The sequence below is a fragment of the Corvus moneduloides genome, chromosome 3 (genome assembly GCF_009650955.1).
Source record: "Corvus moneduloides isolate bCorMon1 chromosome 3, bCorMon1.pri, whole genome shotgun sequence".
Taxonomy (NCBI): Eukaryota; Metazoa; Chordata; class Aves; order Passeriformes; family Corvidae; genus Corvus; species Corvus moneduloides.
This window is the reverse complement of record NC_045478.1, coordinates 2,267,543-2,289,276: the sequence shown is the minus strand read 5'-3', so window position 1 is coordinate 2,289,276 and position 21,734 is coordinate 2,267,543. Positions and strand designations below refer to the sequence as shown.

At 42.4% G+C, this 21,734-nt stretch overlaps 1 protein-coding gene across 3 annotated transcripts in view; it reads left to right on the top strand.

The window, feature by feature from the left end:
- The window catches only part of KIF13B (kinesin family member 13B), a 119,420-nt gene that overhangs the window by 74,073 nt on the left and 23,613 nt on the right, over window positions 1–21,734 (top strand). For 2 of the 3 annotated variants that reach the window (XM_032103601.1, XM_032103600.1), the window contains exons 19-36: window positions 457–603; window positions 1,043–1,192; window positions 1,831–1,959; window positions 3,182–3,352; window positions 4,320–4,477; window positions 5,465–5,597; window positions 6,568–6,702; window positions 9,338–9,367; window positions 9,906–10,005; window positions 10,321–10,447; window positions 11,764–11,819; window positions 12,785–12,909; window positions 14,025–14,201; window positions 15,655–15,747; window positions 16,921–17,073; window positions 17,983–18,060; window positions 18,683–18,736; window positions 19,610–19,630. In XM_032103601.1, the coding sequence (XP_031959492.1) occupies window positions 457–603; window positions 1,043–1,192; window positions 1,831–1,959; window positions 3,182–3,352; window positions 4,320–4,477; window positions 5,465–5,597; window positions 6,568–6,702; window positions 9,338–9,367; window positions 9,906–10,005; window positions 10,321–10,447; window positions 11,764–11,819; window positions 12,785–12,909; window positions 14,025–14,201; window positions 15,655–15,747; window positions 16,921–17,073; window positions 17,983–18,060; window positions 18,683–18,736; window positions 19,610–19,630 (2,037 nt within the window). The remainder of the gene's footprint in view (window positions 1–456; window positions 604–1,042; window positions 1,193–1,830; window positions 1,960–3,181; window positions 3,353–4,319; window positions 4,478–5,464; window positions 5,598–6,567; window positions 6,703–9,337; window positions 9,368–9,905; window positions 10,006–10,320; window positions 10,448–11,763; window positions 11,820–12,784; window positions 12,910–14,024; window positions 14,202–15,654; window positions 15,748–16,920; window positions 17,074–17,982; window positions 18,061–18,682; window positions 18,737–19,609; window positions 19,631–21,734) is intronic. The other variant, XM_032103603.1, reaches the window with a different exon arrangement.

Sequence of the window (21,734 nt, the reverse complement as noted above, 5' to 3'; positions counted from 1 at the left end):
ATTCCAGGATTATAATTTTTATCAGTTGTTTTAGAAGTTTTTCTCACAGTCTTTTGGGGAAGACACATCCAGAAACAGGATGATAAAGGGGGTTAAGTGTCTGCACTAGTTGCAAGTTGCAGGCAGTAGTCATGTTAGCTGGAACTCCAGGCCTGCTGTAACTTGAGGATATTTGTGAAATGCTTAAATGTTCCCATTTCTAACACTTATGCAAGGTGAAAATCCACGGAAACCAGTGCCTGGAGCTGTGATTAGCCTTCCCAGTTAAGCTGAACACCAATACACTGTGACAGCTGAACTCAGAGCCTGTCACACTTGGATTTGGCTGCTCAAGCCAGAATAAAAAAAAGAACAGACTTTTCCCAAAGATATTCTCAAGTTTGTGTTAGTTTTAAACTCTTGTTTTCACTGTTGTGACATGAATTCCTTCTTGGTATCCCGTTAATTGTTTCACAGAGAGGTGCAATTCTCAGCGAGCCTGCTATCCAGGTGAGGAGGAAAGGGAAAGGCAAACAAATCTGGTCACTGGAAAAACTGGAGAATCGACTGGTGGATATGAGGGACCTTTACCAGGAGTGGAAAGACTGTGAGGAAGACAATCCAGTAAGTAAAAAATACTCCTGTAATTACATTCCTTTTACATTTTCAGGAGGGTTGTTGGGTGGAGGTGGGGAGGGAATATGCAAAGAGCTGAGTTTTCCTGAGGTTTTGCTTTTCCTAGTACTGAATTGATCCTCAGCATTTCATTAACCCTTATCTTGTCCCTCTGACCCCTGCTTGCATGCATAGTTTGGTGAGGGAATGGAGCACACAATAGGAAGCAGCAGGTAACACAGCAGTAGTTAATGTTCAGGAATCTGGCAAAGTTAAGGAGAACTTGCTCAGGACAGGCCTTATCCGAAACAAAATTCATTTCTATTCTTCTTGTGATCTAATCTGCCCTCTTGCCCGAGTCCCTTTTTCTTCCACTGGGCTGGTTGTGCAACACTTCAAAAAGCGTTTCCTGGAAGGTTTGGTTTCCTGACTCTGGGTTTGCTTGCAGGTGATGAGAGCTTATTTCAGGAGAGCCGATCCCTTCTACGATGAGCAGGAAAACCACAGCCTTATTGGAGTAGCCAATGTTTTCCTTGAGTGCCTGTTCTATGATGTGAAGCTTCAATATGCTGTTCCAATCATCAATCAGAAAGGAGAGGTTTGTCTCTCTTCCATAATCTGTCCTTGCTCAACTGTTTAATTACAGCCTGTGGGTCTTACTACCAGGACAGAGTAGATCATTTCCAGTTTCATCTGCACAAGTTCTTTGCTTGACAATGTGGAATTGTGCAAATCCCATAACACTTTACTGGAGTTTTCAGGCAGCTCTGAATCCCAGCACGGTGATTGTGAAAGGAGAAAGCTTCCTGAGCACCTTTCTGAGGGAAATAGCCCAAAATAAGTACTTAGGATGAGCTGTAGCTCCACTGCTTTCACTGCCTGCCATCAAGAATAGGTTCTTAAATATGTTCTGTAAGAACAACTTCAAAGGCAGCAGAGCACACCAGGCAACATTCTCCATGCTCTGCATCAAGTGTGCACTTTGCAGACTCTCCAGAGACTGGTTTGAAGGTGAGATTGTTCCTCAGGTCACCCCAGTGGCTGATTCTTTATGGTTTTTGCAACAAAGGCTCTTTGATTCTCGCTCCGAAGCGTTCTTCATGTGGTGCAACAACTGCAGAGTGCAAGAGCAGTGCAAAAAGGAATAAAGTGTTTGTTGGCTGCTTACAGACCGGGAGGGAATGGACCTGTCACTGTTTTCTGGCACACAAATAATTCTGACTCCTGTCCTGCCAGGTTTCAGGTCGTCTCCACGTTGAAGTTGTTCGAGTGAGTGGGGAAATCGATGACAGGCTGGTGGGAGGTGAGGACAGTCCTGACTATTCAAATGAAAATGACATCCAGGAGAGAAAACTTGTCTGCAGGGTGAGTTCTGGATGTATCCCAAACTCTGAACAACCTTTTCTCTTCCCATCTTGAGTCAAATCCTTGGCTTCTGGATGTTGGATGTCTCTTTGTAACCTCATTTTGTTTCTGGAATGGCTGAAATAACACAAGATAATTAGTTGGGGTTCGTTCCTTTCATTAATTGCATTTATATGCCAAAGGCTCACCCCAGGAAGTTTAGTGGACTCTTGGAAACCAGGGAAGATCTGTGTATTAGGATTGGCACTGCAATATCTAATCCAAAAAGAGTCACAGAATCTGATAAACTCCCATCATTCTAGGAATCATTATCTCTTAATATTTCTTTTTTTCTCAATATTTCTTTATCTAAATATTAAACATCTTGTAAAATATATACAGTGCGTTTATTACTGTTAGTAATAAAAAGAAAATTAGTAGGAAGTATTTACTAACAGTTCCGTGTTGCAGTAAAACTACAAGCTACAGGTAAGAAAAGAGAGAGGCAAAAAGCATTAGAGGGAGTGGTCCCCAGCCTTGCTGACTTCTGGACAATATGAACAATTTGGAAGAAATTGTGCTTTTTTCCCCCACTTTTTATCCTCTCCCATAGAGCTCCATTGCTTACAAGCAGGATGGGGCATTTTGGCAAAAAATACTGCCAATCTTGAGGATCTTACTGCAGAAGTCTAACTCATTTGGTCTTAATTTGACAAATGGAGAATAGAAGTTTATGAAATAAAAGGTGAATATGATGGCTTTGTTTAGATCAGAATGAGAATTGACAAGGTTTTGTTTCTATTTGGCCTTGATTTGATGAGGGGACAGGCTACTTTTGCATTCTTTGGGTTGATTTTGGGTTATTTCCAGCATCACAGAGTAAGGACAAGTAGTGTCTTAAGCCAGGGATTTTTGGAGAATAAAGGAGCCGCTGGAAGTATGAGATTTTTACTGGATTACTCTTCAGTTGCAATGGGTTTGGTGCATTTCACTGTTAAAAATCAGCAAAATGTTACTCCCAGAAAATACGAGCCTGGTGACATCTAGTGACTGTGCTCAGCTGCTGCACTCCAGATACTGTCTCCAGTGAGTATCAGTGCAGAAATTTTATTTTCTAAATCATTTTTGGTTTGCTGCTCTTATCTTTTTGTTATCCATTGCAGTGGAACATTGTCCAGGAGATGTTTTTAATTCCATGCCTGTTGAATGAGTGCTTTTCATTTGTTTCTCACCTCTTTTCTAGATTAAAATACTTCAAGCTACAGGTCTTCCACAGCACCTGTCCAACTTTGTGTTCTGCAAATACACGTTCTGGGATCAAGTGGAGCCCGTTATTGTTGCACCTGAGGTGGATCCTTCCCAGTCTTCCATCAGCAAGGAGCCACGGTGCATGGTTGTCTTCGACCACTGCAATGTAATTTATTTTTCTGATTTATTAATTAAACTGTAAGGCAGACAAAATAAAAAGCAGGTTTAGGCTTGTATAGCAGTTTTAATTGCCTTTTTGCTCACATTATGACATTTCATGATGACCTAATACCGTATTTAATTTCATCATGCTGCTACACTAATGTTTTTTTATAAGAACTTAAATGTCTTCAGAGTCCATTTAAGTTTGATCCTTCCACACTGTTCATTTGTACAAAAATCACTGAAAATGAAGGGGGTTAATAAAGGAAAACATCAGTTCTTTAGAGAAACTTACATTAGAAGTTATCCCCAGTAAAAATCACTGTGGATGGGGGATATTTATCTGAGGATATTTGATGTCAGTAACTGAGCTGATCACTCTAAACTCTGATGAAATGGAGAGAAATGTCTCAATTCTTGGGACATGGGGCTGCTGTAGACGTTGAAGTTGGGTTGTTAGAAGTCAGAACAGACTATTTAGGACAGACTCTTTTTTGCCACTGGCTTTGGAGCAGCTGAGCAGAGGCATCTTTAATAGGGACATCTAAAGTCAGCCTGGATGAATCCCAGCCAAATCACCCCAGTTCTCATCATGTTCTATCCCTTCACGTTACACTGAGCAATTTATTCCTCTTGCCATTTGTGAGATAGATGTAGCACCTTCTGATGAGTTTTGATTTTCTGATTCTGAACATTACAACCTATGCTTTGATTTTTTTTCTGAGCCATTGGCTCAGGGCTTGCAGCAGCCTGTGGCCATTTTTCAGCTCCTTATAGACTTTAATCTTTAGAAAATCACACACCTTTGACCTGCTTCCTGATTTTACAAGCTGAGGCAACACTTCCTTTCTCCTGGATTGTGTCTTGGGAACCAGGGGGACTTTACTGAATTCTTTTATTAAAGTCAAGGCAGTAAAATCTCACAGCCTGAGTCATGCAGTCAGAGTTATCAGCTGATTTGTCCCTTCCAGGAGGTTTCTGTGAATATTTCTGAAGACTTCATGGAACATCTTTATGATGGTGCTTTGGCCATTGAAGTTTATGGGCACAAGCAGAGTGGTGACCGCAAAAACCCAGCCCTGTGGGATTTGGGAATAATTCAAGCCAAAACACGCAGCCTTCGTGACAGGTAGATATGGAAAATACATCCTTAGGTTTAGAATTTGGGAAAAACCACTGTCTGAGGTGCCCAGTTTTGAAGCAGGTTTGGGGTAAAGAGTCAAATTTTGAGCTGAAGGCTGGTGGATGACACCAATTCATTCCTGGCCATGAAATGCCATCCCTGTAATGCTTCCATGGAAAAGTTTTATTGCTTATTACCTCAATTTGGAATAAATATAAAGCAGTATGATAATTCAGACTGAAGAGGGGTGTTGTTTGTTTGCTGGTAGCATTTGTTGTCCCCAAAGTAATCTTATAGCAGCATTTTCTTAAATGTGAGCTGTTTTGCCTCTTCAATTAGAAGGCAGCTCTGCATCTTAATTCATTGGCAGTTACTTCTCTTTTTACTTGCAGCTTAAGCTTCTGTTGAGCGTTAAGCTGCGTGTAGGGAAATTCAAAATAAAAGTCAGGGAAATATGGCAAAGGGGAAAAGGATGCTCTGAAATAGTGAGTTATGTTTGATAGCCAAGTAGTGAGCACCTCTGTCCTTCTTAATTTTGAAGTTCTACAAAACTGGCTGTTCCTTATTAAGCTCTGGGAAGAATTGGAGAGAAGGCACTGAGATGATGAAGGCCAGGAGAGAGCTCTGAATCTTGAGAGCTTGTGAGACAGTGTCATATTTCATTCTTCTGTCTCCCATCTCAATCTGATTGCCCTGACAACATTGGGCTTCTGTGGCAGGAATTGAGACCAGAGCTTAAATGTGAAATTGGAGTTTGTGTTGGAATCAGGAAAAGGCTTGTTTCTGGTGTTTGACTAAAACAGCTGTCAGGAAAATGTAGAAGCACTGCACAGCTGGTACCTGTGTGCTCACAAATGGTGCATTTATTGCAGTGATTGTTGCTGCTTCAATCTGCAGCCTGAGCTCAGTGTTTTGATGTTTTAATTCCGTTTTTCTGGGGGGAAAAAAACAACCAAACAAAAGAAACAACCCAGTACTTGACTTGTTCTGCAGGTGGAGCGAGGTGACCCGCAAAGTGGAGCTGTGGGTTCAGATCCTGGAGCTGAATGAGAACGGGGAGTACTGCCCAGTCGAGGTGACCCCTGCCAGGGATGTCAGCACAGGAGGCATCTTCCAGCTCAGACAGGTGAGGTGGCACGGGCAGGATTCCAGCTGTGCAAAAAGCACATGGGAAGCTTCTCTTTGGATGACTGAGGTGTCCAAGGAGGTGTCAAGCTTAGGTGCAAAAGTGATGTTGAGGAAAACAGATGTGAAGTGGGAGACAGAGCAAAACTCAGCTTAAAGGTGATGAAAGCCTTCCCTGTAACCTTTCTCTCTGTCCTGTGCCCTGTCCTGTGCCAGCACCTGGCAGAAGGGACATCAGTCTCCACTGAACTTCATTATTTTTTAAAGAGGTCCAGAGTTCCCCGTTATGTGATCCTTCCAGCCAAGCACTCCTTTGTTCTTTGAATTCTACCTGCTTTAAATTGTTAATGCTTAACTGACCAGCTCACGTTTTTAAATGATGAGCTATTGATAAGCTACTGCCCAAAGAACATGAGGAATCAGTAAAAGTTGGATACAGGCTGCTCCTCTGACATCACCAACTCCTTTGAATTTTATTTTAATTTTCTTTTTTTAATTTCCTTTTTTTTTCTCCCTTACAGTTTTATTAAAGAGCAGTTGCTTTGCTGCACTGATACCATCAGTAGGTCAGAATTTTCAGCCAAGGAGGGCAGAGTCAGGAAAAGTTCACTGAAATTCCAGTAGCTCTTTGCTCTCCTCTTTTGTAGATGGGGAGGAGATCCTATTTTCCACCTTCAGAAATACTAAAATGAAAACCCTTTCAGTGTATGTTTGAAAACCGTCCAGAAAACAAACTGGGCAGTTGCTAAATGCTAAACTTTTATTTTTCTCTGTAAATATAAATCCTTGCAACAGGAGGGGGAATCTCTTGAGCACTGGGTCATTGGGATTGCACCACTTCGTTCTTCCCAAAGTAAAAATACAATATTCCTTGCCAGTGACTGCCAGTAGAGGTCTCTCTGGAATTAAACTTCCAGCACTTTATATTCCTTCTTTTTTTAACAAGCATTTCGAATTGTTCTTGTGGACAGGGGCAATCTCGACGAATCCAGGTTGAAGTGAAATCTGTGCAGGAATCTGGGACCTTGCCACTGATGGAGGAATCCATATTATCTGTTGGCATTGGCTGTGTTCAAATAAAACACGTCAAGTCACAAAATTATCAGGTAAAATTCTGAATATTTGCTGTCAGCTGTTTCCAAGAGCTGTAAAACATAAAGGGAATCATTTTCCATGGCAAAAGTAACAGTATTAAGATGTTCTGTGTCTCTTCAGGTTTTGGCTGGGTTTTTTTTTTTCCTATCAAGCAGCACAGACTTAACACACCACCCAAAGAAGAGAAGAAAATACAAACATTCCTAAAATTCATTAGGAGATTTTCCTGTAGATTTTACTTCAAATATTAAACATGGAAAGCGATTTCAAGTATTCAAAATAAAAATAAACTAAAAGTACTCAAATTAAAAATTCAAACTAAAATAAACCAATGGAACATTTATTCAAATAGGGTCCAGTTACAAATGTTAGAATTCCATGAACCAGTTGTGGCCCACAGTAAATGTTGGGCAGTTGTTTGACGACCTCACACACCTCGTGTTCAACTGCCAGTGTGTCCATCTCTTTTTGGGGATTATCTTCTTGCAGTGCTCCTGTGAGTTTCTGGTGCACTTTGACTTTTCCCCCAACAGATAAATGAAAATTCAGTCACTCCCTGGAGCTGGCAAAGCCAAAATCTGGTGCAGCAGAACAAGTCTCTGAACTTGTTTGATTTGCTGCCCTGCCAGAGAAGTGGCCAGCTAAATGGAAAAGCAGGAGATGTCCCAAAATGTCCCTCTTGTCAGAGTATGATTCAATCCATGTCTGCGCCCCTTTTTCTGCTTAATCAGGATGGCTTTTCCTTTGAGCTCTGAAGTATTTGGGGTTTTTATTGTCTCCTAACCTGAGCAGTCCTTTCCCACTGGGTGTCAGGGGTACAAAAAGGGGAATTTTTTCCACCTTTCCAGCAGCATCCTGGCAGATTATTCCTGTTGTTCCCCATTATGCTCCTGCTGGCTCTGCCTGCAGCCCCTGATACCCACATTTCCTTCCTGTAAAGCCGGGAAACTCCTGAATGGAGCAAGTTTCTCTCCTAGGACAGAATGATTGATTCTTGCAGTTTTTCCTTGACCTACAACCCACAAGTGCCCTTTTTAGCCTGTTTTACAGGGAGAACTCCCAGGGGAGCATCCTGTCTGCCTCATCCTGTTTCTTCCCCAGTGAATTCCTGATCCACTGACCAGTTCCAGCCTTATCCCACAGAGCTGGCAATCCCCAAAATAGAACATTCTGTCAAGAAAAATGGCTTAAACTCTACTTGAGAGAGACCAGTGGGTTGTGCCTGACACTGATAACCCCCCTGGGAAAGGGCCATTGAAAACCAGGTTTTGTGGGACCTGTTGCTTACAATAGGCTTTGGACATGAGCACCTGGATTTTTAGTCCCCTTATTATAATTTCTCTTATCTCAGGTAAATCAGATATCTCTGGAATGTGAAAGATTTTCTAAAGACCTTGAACTGAGGAAATGCCTCTTCTCTGCAGCTTTTTAATTTTAGCTTAGCTAAGTTTTTGCTTTCATGATTAAGGTACAGAAGTAGGCTCTGGTGGCTCGTTATTGCTTAACTAGGTAAGTAATAACTCCTTGAGGATTGCAGCCCTCATTCCTTTTCCATTCCCTGTGAGGAGGGGCAGTTGTGCTCATTGCAAGTGGCTCTGTTAGGGATGAAGGTCGAGAACTAAAGGTGATGTCTGCCATCAGAAAATAATGGGAATAAAAGGTTGAAGGTCTCCATTGTCACTCCTGGTGTGGCTGCTGTTCTAATTCCCCAATAATTACAGCAGATTTTTACAGTTCTTCTCCTTTGCAGCAAAGTTACCTCCAATCCTTTGTACACACCTCAGTTTTGGAGGCAGCTCTGGGCCTCTCATGATAACAGAGACCTGGAGGGGCTGGAACACGTCCAGGGAAGGGAATGGAGATGGGGAAGGATCTGGAGCAGCAGGAGCGGCTGAGGGAGCTGGGAAAGGGGCTCAGCCTGGAGCAAAGGAGGCTCAGGGGGGACCTTGTGGCTCTGCACAACTCCCTGACAGGAGGGGGCAGCCAGGTGGGTTCCAGGGAACAGGGACAGGATGAGAGGGAACGGCCTCAAGCTGTGCCAGGGGAGGTTCAGGTTGGATACTGGGAGCAATTCCTTCACGGAAAGGGCTGTCCAGCCCTGGCACAGCTGCCCGGGGCAGGGATGGAGTCCCCATCCCTGGAAGTGTTAAAAAAAAATGTTTGAGGTTCAGTGCTGACCATGGTGGTGGCACTGGTTGATGGTTGGACTTGGTGATCTTAAGTCTTTTCCAGCCTTAACTATTCTGGAATTCTGTAGCAGACTTTGATTTTTCAGCACTTGCTGGAACACTCTGAAGTCTTAGAGGTAAAACAGAGCATTTTTCTTTGCCGTCCAGGATCAAAAGGTTTTAAGCTGTTTCTCCTGTTTCTTTCTTGTATTCCACTTCCTTTCCATTATTAAGACTTCTAATAGTTACATTGCTGTGAATTTTTCCATTATAATTTTTGGATCGTTCTGGTTGGTGTTTAGCTGTTAATCTTTGGGGTGTCAGTGTGTTTTAGTTCTGTGACCATGCCATTGCTACGCTCAGACTTCTTTGTAACACTGTTAATATTGCTTAAATTAGTTACACCTTCTGCATTCAGTGTTTCCTGCTATCAAAAAAAAAAAAAAATAATGGCATGGTTTTGTGTGTTTTCACCTAGGAAGAAGAGGATGAAATGGACAGTTATCAGGTAAAAATGTTAAATTCTCTCTTACAAATGCAGAAGTTTTCAGATTAAACCATGTTAGAGGAGGAACTGAATGTTCTTAAGGATCATGAGGTGTTTTGGGGGGTTTTCTAAAGGACATGAGCACTTGAGAAAAATTATTTTAAAAGGTTCATTTTCAAATGCCATAACTGGGGACAGTGGGATGGTGTGGGGCAGGGATGGGTTCCTGACATGAGGCTGCTAAGCACTGAGGGGAGTGGTGAGGACTGGGCTTTCCAGCTCCAGTGGTTAGTGAGTTTTAGAGTAGCTTGGGGGAAAGAACTGCATAAAGTGAAGTTTTTTTCAGTTGGGTAATACAGAAAAACAGCTAAAGAGGTGGCAATCAAAAATACTTCACATAAGATGTGGAAAGTTGAAGGGTTTGGATGTGTCTGCTCTGTCTTCCTTTTCTCTTTGGGTGTAGGATGAGCAGAAGGGTTGAGGAGATGTGCAAGCCACAATAAGGAAACCTTGGCTTTCCTGGGGCAATATTTAATGTGATTTTTTTCCCCCTTTTCAGGACAGGGACTTGGAGAGGCTCCGTCGGAAGTGGCTCTGTGCCTTAACAAAGCGCCAGGAGTACCTTGACCAGCAACTGCAGAAACTCGTGGGGAAGCCTGGTAAGGAAAATGCTGTTAAAAGTAATAACAGTAAAAGGTTGAGAGATGTGCACACACTTCTAATCTTAATATATTGTCAAATTTAGAGAAGAAGTTAATGGAGAGTTGAATCTCTGAACTCAGCAGTAATTTTTTGGGGTGAAATTAAAGTTGGAGAAGACTTCATGAACTTGTTTGTTTGTTTTGGGGTGTTTCTTCGTGTGCTGAACTGTGAGCAGAGCGGGGTTTATTCTGTCATGGGAGGTGTAGAATCACTGCCACCTGCCAGAGGCACTCAGAACTGCTCTGCTGTCCTGACTGACATCCTGCTTCCAGATAAAACAGAAGACGATGCCGATCGGGAGGCTCAGCTTTTGGAGATGAGGCTGACCCTGACGGAGGAAAGGAATGCTGTGATGGTTCCTTCTGCTGGCAGTGGGATCCCTGGAGCTCCTGCAGAGTGGTAGGAACATCCATTCCCATAGGAGGAATGTAAAAATGATGCACAGCCCATTCCTGGCTTTGGATTGTGGCCATTTTTTGTCTCTCAGTCTGGCCTCTGTACCCTGCATGAGCAAAGTTGTTAAAATTAGGCCTCTTGCTTAAATTACTTTATCAGGTTGTGTCTCTGAAATCCAGAAATGCTGTTTAGTAAACGATACTGTTATTGATCAGAGTGTAATTATAACCTTCTGAAAAAAGGAATCAATATTTATTACCACTGGACTCGCCATTTAAAAAAATTAGCTAATATGTTAACTACCTAGTTCATTCACTTAAAAGCTGCCCCCTCGTCATAAAACTGCATCTCCAGGAGCATTTTGTTGCGCTCCTGGTGTGAGAACAAACTCTGTTTAGTCAGCAAGTGTTCCATGTGATTTTCTGAGCATTAAAAATAGTAGAGAGCACTAGAGTGAGGCTGCTGTGCTGGATCAGCTGTGAGCAACAACTGCAGATAAGGAGTCAGGGTTGTTTCACCTCAAACCTCATCTTCAGTTGCTTGCAACTTCCTGAATATCTTCTCCAAGCAAACATCTAACAGGATTTATTGATGGAATGGACTGTCATGGAGTTTTAAGCTGAAGTTTGTCAGAGCTTCTAAAACATAAAAAAGATCGAGTTCTTGTTTGAAACACAGCAGCTTTCACATTGATGTGTTTCATTAGGTTTGAAAACAGTGGAGCTGCAGGAAACTTGCTCCAGGAAGAATCTGGTTTGCTCACATTTGCACCAGAGGAAATGTTCAGTATGATTCAAGCACTTTATATATTACATAAGATGCCAGCCTGCTATTACTCACTATAAATTCATCAGTTTTGGCTCTTGAAACGTGTGTTTTGTAAGAAAGAGTAGTAACTGTGTGGAGAGGCAGCATCAGTATTAGTTTAAAAACCTTGAGACTGACTTTTCTGATTCTCTCTTCCCCATTTTCCCTGCCATCACTAAAGTAGAGGGGTTTGCATTTCATTAATGTGTCTGTCAGAGTAAATAAACTTAATTTTGCTGTTAGCATTTAAGAAAGAGAAAACATTTCGGAAAGCAGAGGTCAAAGAAGATAATAATTCTAAGAGAGCTGGTATAAAAGAAATACCAATTTATTTGAGTCTCTTGGAATCTGCAGCAGTAAATTAAAATAAAGAGGTTTGCCAGGGTTATCAATAGTCTGGCTAAAAATTGCAGACTGAATGCAATGTCGTGGGGGTTTGGATCATCAGGGACATGTGCTGGGTAAATCTCTGTTACTTTAAATGCCACTGTTGTCCTTGTCTTGCATTTTAGGACTCCTGTGGCTGGTATGGAAACTCACATTCCTGTTATATTCCTTGACTTGAATGGTAAGTGGTTCTTAAGATGACAGAGTACTTTGAAAACAGACTTTGTCCAGCCAATGAATGTTACAGAATTGAAGCAAGCTCCTAAAATTAATAAAAGCCTGGGATGGCAAGTGGATTAATTGGAGAAGTGCCCATTTTTCCTGGAACATGCTGCTTAATGTTTGAAAATCCACAGTGTTATGTATGGAAGGAACCACAGGTTTTAATAATCCCATGTTTTAGTATATCCCACCACAAGATCCAGTGTGAGCAATGTGTTTGAGCAATGTATTTGTCAGATGCTCCTGCAGAAGATGGGAAATTGGAACCAAGAAAGTGGCAGCCCCAAAGCAGTGTGGGAGCAATCAGCTGAATAAATCCTTGTTAGGATGTTTAGAGGGTTAACTTTTGGATGAGCAGTGTCAGGTGAGAAGGGGAGCTGACACTCAGCCTGTTGTGAGGAGACCTGGGCTGCAATCTCCTCACGTTGGTGGTTTGTCCACCTGGGACAGCACATCCGTGGATCCAATGGCTTCAGAGAGGAGCTGGTTAATAATTCATAACTCCAGCCAGGACAGGTTGAGCTTCTCAAAACCCAGATTAAGGGTTTGTTTCATCATGATCTAAAAGTAGGGTGTTTTCTGTTTAGGCAGCAGCTTATTTTACCACCACCACACACTTAATGCCAAGTGAGCTCAGTGCTGCAAATCCACCTGTGGGCAAGGAGGGCGTGTTTGCCACGGGGGGAGATTCCTGCCCTTTGTTAGGCACGTTTGAGTCTGTGCCCCCAAATCCTTGTGCACACTTTCTGTTTAGAAGTGGGAATTTTTTTTTTGAAGTGGAACAATGCAGGAACTTTAATTTTGTAGGTGAAGTCAAAGTAGCCAAGCTGGGGAGTTGGGGATGAAAATGTGAATTCATGACTTGCTGGATGTTTTTTAAAAGGGGTGATTACCCTGTGTTTGCTCATCCCCTCCTGTTTGTAGCTGATGACTTCAGCTCCCAGGATAACCTGGATGACCCAGAGGCAGGAGGCTGGGATGCTACTCTGGTGGCAGAGGAGGAGGAGGAATTCTTTGAGCTGCAGATTGTGAAGCATCATGACAGTGAGGTAAGAGAAGCTGCAGACCAAGGAATTTTAGTCTTTAAATTGTTCTTTTTATATATCCACATGTGAAAATAATGCATCAAATATGTCATAGAAATGGTACAGCACTTGTTTCTTCTGTGAGCAACTTTGTTTTCAAGGAATATTCACTAGGAGTGTAACCATGATTTGGAAAACAGTAAAACTCAAGGATCTTCCTTCATCCAAATCCAGGCATTCTGAAACCTTGGGATTCAGTTTGTGTTTAGCAAAGCAAAACCCCTGAGCAAATTAGAGTACAAAAGCCCCAGCTGAAAAACCAAACAGTCTGAATTGTTAACATTTTTACCTCTGCATCGTTACACTCATTATCCTCCATTTTGCCACATAACTCAAGAGTTCTACAACTTCACAACTGTTGGTTTCTGATTTTTGCTGTTAGGTTTAGAATATCTGACCTACTCCTTGAAATTTTGCTCCTTTCTCTGAAATTTATTTCTTCTTCTATTTTTAGAGGAGCTTTATTCCTGATAGTTCTGTTAAGGTGGGTTTTTTTTGGTCCAGATTTGTTTTTAAAGCCTGGAAATTTGGCTACCAGGCCAGTTTATGGCTTGAAGATAAACCATTTCAATCTTCAGTAATACTTACATTTTAACATGCAAAAAGAAAAATTCCAGCTTTTACTGTATTACTAGAAATGCTTCAGCAAAGTTATTTCTGAAATACAAACAGGAGAATTTTTGTGGTGTGATGGAAGATTTCCACTGCAATCTCTGTTGCTCTCTGGTTTATCTTAATAAATTAGGCCAAATGGTCCTGCACTTCTGCATATTTTATAATTTATTTGCAATGATCCTGGTATTCAAAGCTCTTTTTTCAAGAGGAAATGTTCCAGAGTTTGAGCAAGTTGGCATTTTTAATCCCAACATCTTCATTTGGCAAACTGATCTTGATTTTTAAATGGCCTCTTCTAAAGTGCGGGGATTTTTTCTTCACAGAGAGCGAAACGGAGAAGCTGACTCTCAAAATTTATGTATTATGTATTTTTGCTAATTATGCTTAATTAATTACAGTTAATTATACACCTAATTATGCTTATTAGAGGATACATTTATTTTTATTTTTTTCCCCTTTTGCAGGTGAAAGCAGAAGCCTCGTGGGACTCCACGGTCCACGACTGCATCCAGCTCAGCAAGGGGACGGCGGCAGAGGAGAGGGTTTATCTGATTGTCAGAGCCACTGTCCAGCTCAGCCACCCTGCAGAGATGCAGCTGGTGCTGCGCAAGCGCATCTGTGTCAACGTTTATGGCAGACAGGTACAGCTCCTGCAGCCCTTCCCACTTCCCAGGACTCAGATTTCCTTGTCTCTCCCTCATCTCAGCCTGGATGGAAGCGCCGTATTATCAGCAGAGGCCAGCGAGGCTTTGAGCTTCCAAGTGGTTTTCCTGGTATCCCTTGTATTGTGGGTGATGACACAGCTTGTTTTTTAAGGCTCTGTGGCATCTAAGTGTAAGAAGTTTAGTTATTTCTCTATTAACTCCTAAGTGTTTTATCACTGGGAAAAGTGGGAAGAGTTAATTTCTTGTGAGCTCAGAGTTCGTATTTTGCATAAAGGAACTTGTGTGTTTCCCTAGTCCTGTATTAAGTTCACACATTGCTGCTAACCCTTTCTATTTACAGCTACAGGTATTTAGAAATCAACTAGGAATAGTTGGAGGAGATATCCCTTGTGTTAATTCACCAGAGTTAATCACTCTTGGTCCTTTATGATTTCTGGTTGGTGCTCTTACAATAATGTGTAGGTGGGAGCAGGGTGTTTGGTAAATGGCAGGCAGTGAAGTTGTCATTCCATTTGCAGCATCATGCCCTGAGAACAGTATAAATCCTGAGAACGATGGGGGAGGAAGGAGTTTGTTCAGCATTGTCTCAGAACCCAGCCTCCCCTGGCAGTGATAATGACAAAGCAGAAAGCCTGGATTGTTATTCTGGTTGCACATCTGTAGTTAAAATCTGAAGCAAGAGCAAGGAGAAGAGGTGTGGTTACACTCAGACACCCTGCAGGCAGCTCCCCATGCTGGGAGTAGAACCCCAGTTCTTGGTGCTTCCATCAGGCAGAAGCTTTTTCTCAGCAAGGGAAGAACAGTGAATTTTTTGTCATATGGAATGGGAGACTGTATTGAACAGATAAATTAAACGTGCCAATAATCACAATCATGTGAAGTCTTCATCAATTCTGTTTTCTACAGATTTAGTCAATGCTGGTTTTTACTTTCATTTGACACAGAATCTTTGGCTTTCTTGCTGTTTTTCTAAAAACCCCTGTCAATAACCTTTCCTGGGAGTTTGTCTCAGCAGCATCTTCGAATGACTCATCTCTGCATTAATTCAACAGTCCGGTTCTTAACCCTGCAAGGCGCCAAGTCAGCATAAACAATGACCATGCCCCTTAAATCATTCTTCATAACGATCTCTTTGGTCAAGAATTTAATGTCTGTACTTGTCAATATTCAAGACAAGTCACCTAGGGCTCTGTCAGGAAAAAAAACACCTCTAAAAGCAGCTGATGCTTGGTGAAACAGTCACCTTGCAAGGAAGGAAGTGAATCCTTCTCTGTATCTACAATAGAGGCAAGTGAATTATTTTCTCCAAGTTAAAATCTTTGGCTCTTACATATTTATTGGTTGGAGTTTGGGCTTCTTTCATTGTGAACCGTGTTTATTTCAGCTGGAATCTGTTAATCCACGTTTTCCCTCTGTTTCCTCCCCACAGGGTTTTGCACAGAGTTTCCTCCGAAGAATGTCCCCCCGAAGTTCCATCCCTGGCTGTGGCATCACTTTTGAGATAGTCTCAAACATTCCAGAGGTGAATAAGAAATCAAGAGTGTCTCAAATTGGCCAAGAGCCTCTAATTTTGTGCTTTTCCCCCTCATTTTAAGCATTCTGGCTCTTGCTGCTTCCAGGATAAGATGTGGTTTGTAAAAGATGGAGCCCATTCCTTTACACGCTGTGACTTAGCAGCAGCCTCTCTTATCAGTGTCACTGTGTATTTTGTTGAGTGAGCATCTATTTGCTCAGGTCCTTGAAGAGACAGTTTGAAGGGAGAGGGGGGAAAAAGAGGGAGGAAAAATGGGCAGGTGAAGTGCCTGCTGTTGAGAGCACAAGAATCTGTGGAAAAAAATAACAAAGTGGCTTTTTCTCAGTAATGTCTTTATGCATCTCTTGATTCCTGAGCTTTTCCCAGTTAGATGCTAATCCTTTCCTTCCAAAGAGATGCTCCATCTGAGCACTTGTGAAAACATTAACACATGAAGAGCCAAAACTCTGATTGCTGCCTGGCTCTTCCGTGTTCTGCTGCATTCTGCACTCTCTGTTGAAATGCTTCTCCAGCAATGTTCTATTTTTTTTCTTCCTGCAGCTCACTTGAAATTTTGTTTTCCTCTCAGGTTAGATAACGCCCCAAATGTGCTTGAGCACTTTTTAATTATGAAATATCTGAATGCAGCCCTTTTGCTAATTAATGGCAACATCTCGCTGTGAGACTCTCAGAAAGAACCCAAAAAGCCTCAAAACAATAACCACGTACAGCTTGAGATGTCTGTGACAGTGGTAGGAGCACCCGTGCAGGTTGCATGGCACAGGGTGTTTCTTTGGATCAGAATCTTAGATTGAGTATTAGGAAGGAATTTTGAATAGATATTAGGAAGAGATCCTTTGTTCTAAGGGTGGTGAGGCAGTGATTGCCCAGAGAGGTTCTGGACTGTCCATCCCTGAAAGGGTCCGGGGCCAGCTTGGACAGGGCTTGGAGCAGCCTGGGATGGTGGAAAGTATTCCTGCCTGTGGCAGGGGGTGGAATGGAATTTAAGGTCCCTTCTAACCCAAACTATTCCATGATTCCATGGTTCTCATTTTCCCCTGAGCTTAAGGACAAGCAGTGCTGAACTGGTGCCACGTGGTGTAACAGTGCGCTTTCTCCGGGAGTGATGTGGGAGATGTTGGGTTTATTTTAACAGGCTGCCATCTCATTTCATCTCCCCAGGATGCTCAGGGGGCTGAGGAGCGGGAGGCACTGGCCAGGATGGCAGCAAACGTGGAAGATGCAGCTTCAGCTGACTCTGAAGCCTACATTGAGAAGTACCTGCGGAGCGTCCTGGCCGTGGAGAACATCCTCACCCTGGACCGGCTGCGCCAGGTCTGGCTCCAGGGCTGCAGCAGGGAATGCCGTGAGAACAGTGGGAGCAGTCCAGACACCCTCTTGAGTGCACACAAACTGCCAAACAACCCCAAAAACCACTCCAATGCACACCTCAGCCTCCCAAAACCTATGGCAAAGATCCACGGAAGCAGGGATGTCCTCGCTCAGCTCCAGCATGGGTGGGGCTGAGAGTTCTTTGTTCAGGGCACACTTCTGGGACGCTTGGTTTGGTTTTAAGGCTGTTCATTGCTAATTCTGGTTCAGAAAAAGGAGTTGTGTGGCCTTAACTTTTGCTTTCTGAAGCTTCAGCAATAGTTTCTGGAATTGCCAGTAGAATTTTTGTCATTTTGCCCACATTCTACCTCGAATTCACCAAAGCCATCCTGCCAATAAAAAAAAGACATTGATCGGGTTAATTCTAAGTGCTATAACTTGATCTGTTTACCAGGAAAAATATAGGAGAGAAAAACATTTATTGAAAATTGTTCTCCTGGATATAAATTATGCAAGCACAAAGAGAAAAGTTATGCAAAACAAGCTGAAGCTTGTGCCTGCCCACTATAAATTCATGGGGAAGTGATGCACTTTAAATATTGAAAGCAAGTTCCCTGTCATTTATAATTAGTTTAAAGGATTAAAATAGGAGCTCAGCTAGGAAAGAGAGTCTCAGTCTTTGCATCTCTGTCATCTCCTAGAATCAGGACTAGATGCAAAATCCTACATGTGCCAATCAGCAAAATACCAGATGTTAAAATTTATCCATTCATAATTTTAGCCATGTGAACTTTACAGACAGCAGCCTGTGCCACATTTTATTTGTATAGACAAAGCTATCCTGGGATGATCAGAACTTTAATTCTTGCCAAATACACTTACTTTCTTTGTTTTGCTCTCTGTGACTGGCAGGAAGTTGCTGTAAAGGAGCAGCTGATGGGAAAAGGAAAACTCTACCGCAGGAGCCTGAGCTCCCCCAACGTGAATCGGGTGAGTTTTCCCTGCTGGCATCTCCAGCAGCTCCACTCTTTATTCCCAGGTGCTGGAATCATGGAATAGAGCAGTGAATTTCCTTCCTTTTCACCCCCCTGTGCTCATTTTTGAGTGTGGAAATTGCAAAGTGCAGACAAAATCTGCCCCTATTCCAGCTGCTTTCATCATACAGGCAAGTCCCTAAATCCACATTATCTGAAAAAGCAACGTAAAAAGAACTTGCTTTTTTTCTTTTTTTTTTTTTCCCTGAGCACTGGAGATTTTTCATTTACTTTCCAAGTTGAAGAATTTTTTTTTCTCTTTTTCTTCAGAAGATTTGAAAGCAAGTTGCAAGTATTTGCTGAACTTAAGCTTTGCACCAGTGTTGTGCAAAAGAAAAATGAGACTTCTGCTGCCCAAAATTTGGAAAGAAATCATTTGATAGAACTGGTAATCAAACTAGTGTCAAATTTTGGCTCCTCCCAGGTCAAGAATTAAAATTTCACTTTGTATTTCTTGGATTTTAATTCTCCTTTAACCACAGAACTGTTCCTTTTCAGCCTTATGAGTCAAGAGGCATAGTTAGGAATTTTTTAAAGTTCTTGTTAAGAAATAATTCTGCTTCTTTTAACTCTTCCAGCTTTCTGCAAGCCGCCAGGATTTAGCCCCCCCTTATAACCTGAGCAGTAACAGGGTGAGTATCTGCAGATCTCCTGGTAAAACTTCAGTAGGAAAAAAAAGGAAGTGACTCCACTCTGCCAGTGATTTAGGAGCAGAAATGGGAAATATCTGTGAAAAATGGGGCACCCCATGTGCTCCTGGATCCTTGAGACTGCTCCTGGCACAGAAATAGGTTTGGATGTGCTGCTCTGGACTTCTCTGGGGAAGTTCCCAGGTCTTCCTTGTCCCAGCCCCTGTGGGATGCTCAGGAGCATTGTCCAGCTTTACAGCTCTTCCAAAGCTTTCACCTGGGTGGAGGGAAGAATTCTGGGAGAAAGGAAGAGATTTGGGTCCCTATTTTAGTTCAAGTCCACCTCTAGACAGAATAAAAGCCTGTGGAGAAAAAGTCCGTGACCGTCCAGTGGTCCTAAACTTGTGGTGGGTGATGATAATTCAGCCCATTCCACTCCTTAAAAACACCAGTATAGACCCAAAGCATTACTTTTAAGAGGTGAAAAATTAAATTTAAGCTTATTTTCCAAATCCTAGATCAGCTGAAGGATCTCCTCCTGATAGATATTCTGCCCAGCAAGCGTGGAGTCATTTTGAGGGGGAGAATCTGGTGGTGACAAGGCATTTTAATGCATAATGCAGTTGCACAGAATAATAGAATTTTGATGTAGTGCTCCAGCATTGGTTGCTAAATCTGCTACATCTGATCCATGGAGAGAATGCTAAAATACATGCAGGTGATAAAGTGTTTGTAGCAACTTCTGTTTGGAGAGAACTGTGGGATGTTTCAATATTGTAAGGGGTTTTTAAAGCAAGAATTAAAGATCAGGATTCTTAATGATTTCTGTTTTTCTCCTTCCTTCCCCTCAATGATTTCTCTCATTGCACATTTCAGAGCCCAAAGGTCCCAGCAGAGGTAATGCATTAGGTCCACCTAATGAGTGGGATAATAATTTTATCTCACTATAAAGTTGATTTTGCTCACTCACACGCTTTTATTTCCTGCTTTGAAGATGCTGCTGGTGGTGCCTCATTTGCATAGCACAGAGCAAACGAGTTTTTCCATTGAAATCCTGTCATTAATGCAGCGTGAACTGGTACAAAGCAGAGAACTTTCTCCTTGGGTGCATCTGATGGGTTCTTACAGAGCTGGAGCTGTTTAGGGCCATTCTCACAGATTTTTGGACAGGGTGAAGTCATTTCAGAAGAAACAGCCCCCTCTCAGCTGAAAAAATAGACATGAAAGCAAGCAAGTATCTAAATATCTGCCAGGGAATGTTAGCCTGGAGATGAGATAAACTTTTAAGACTTTCTCCCAAATCTTGCTCAGGCTTTATGGCTTTTATAGTTCAGTGTGGGCAGCTCTTGATTTCTATGAACAAATGACTTTAAAATAATACTGGGCCAATGGAAAACCTGCTTGTCCTTAGTTTTGTGTTGGTGCTCTCAGAGGAATGACCCCCTTTCCCAAGCTTTGGTTAACTGGAGTTACTGGCAGTGGTTTGCATGAGGTTTTGCTGCTCTTGGCCGTGGTTGTAGTTGCTGACAGAGACTCTGTGCTGCAGGAATGTGGAGCTGAGGTGGTGGAGCTGCTCCCCTTGCTTGCAGTGAGCTTCAGTCCAAGGCACTTGTTCCTCAGGATGTGGAGGTGCAACCTCCCCAGCCGGGAATTTCTGGTTTTAAATGGATCTCTGGTTCCAAGGCCAGGCTGGACAGGGCTTGGCACAGCCTGGCTTAGCGGAAGTGTCCCTGCCCTGTGGAATTAGGTGATCTTCAAACCCTTCTATCCCAAGCTATTCTGTCATTCAGTGATCCCATTTCCGTAGGAAGATGAGCAAAAGCTTTTGTAATCTGAATGAAATAATAACAGATCCTTAAACGTCCCTTAAACGTCACAAAGCTCACTGGTGAGATCAGTCCTGTTCATTTTTTAGCATGAAGGATTTGAGAGTGGCTTGATAAGGCAGAGTTTTGGCTAAGCTGGATGTCTTTGTCCCTTGATGAGAAATTTGGTGGCAAAGAAATCTTCTCCAGCAGTCATGGGTTGTCATTTCATTGTTATTTTACCAGGAATTGGGTGTTGTTTATTACAATAAGCCAATCCCAAACAAGTTATTTGTTGTATCACAGGAAACAGCAGTCACAGGACAGTAACAGCACCTGAACTGGGTGCACAATATCGATGGAAACCCTTGGCACATTGCAGAATATTCCTCTCCTTAACTTTTATTCCATTACTTTATTTCTCTTTCTGATTATCTCTCTCTGTTATCCCTTGCATTCCTGCTGCCTTTACCATGGATTTTTTAGCTTTGTGGAAAGGGCTCCTGAGTCTCATCCCTCTGTGTCAAGCACCATCCGTGCTGGTAAAGTTTGGAATGTGGGTGCTGCTCCATTCTCCAGCACTCAGAAGAGCCAGGGCTCATTCCTCTGTTAAAATAATAAAAAAAAAGGAATATGAAACAAGCAAACAAGAATATTGTATGAGTTGGAATAAGAATTAAAGATGGTGTCAGTGCAACCACAACAGGCAGCTTGAAAGATTCCAGAATTAGGGCATGGATTCATCCTGCAGACTTTGTTAGTAAAAACATGGATGGGTGGTCACACCCTCCTGAAGAGGTGGAAAAGTCCTTCTCCAGGACTGGAGCAGAGGTGTGGGATTGGTGCATTTTGGGGGAAAAAAACCACCTTGAAAGAATATCCCCGGGTGGTGACAGCACAGAGGGATTCCAGGGAGCAGGATGACTCTTCACACTGAGCTGTGTATTCCTGGGAAACATTTAAGCCAGCATTGGGAATTTTTAATAACTCCTGAGATGAAGCCTCCCCAGCTGGCTGAGAAGGCAAGGAGCTGTTTTCTGAATTTACTTCATAAGAGTTTTATGGACTTTCATGTTGTCAGCAGGACTGCACGTGGGCTCACCTCTGGGTTCTGTCTGCTTGCTTAAATGAGAAAAAGGCAATTTTTACTGCTGTTATCACTGCAGATGTGGTTAGGGGAGAGTGAGATGAGTTTG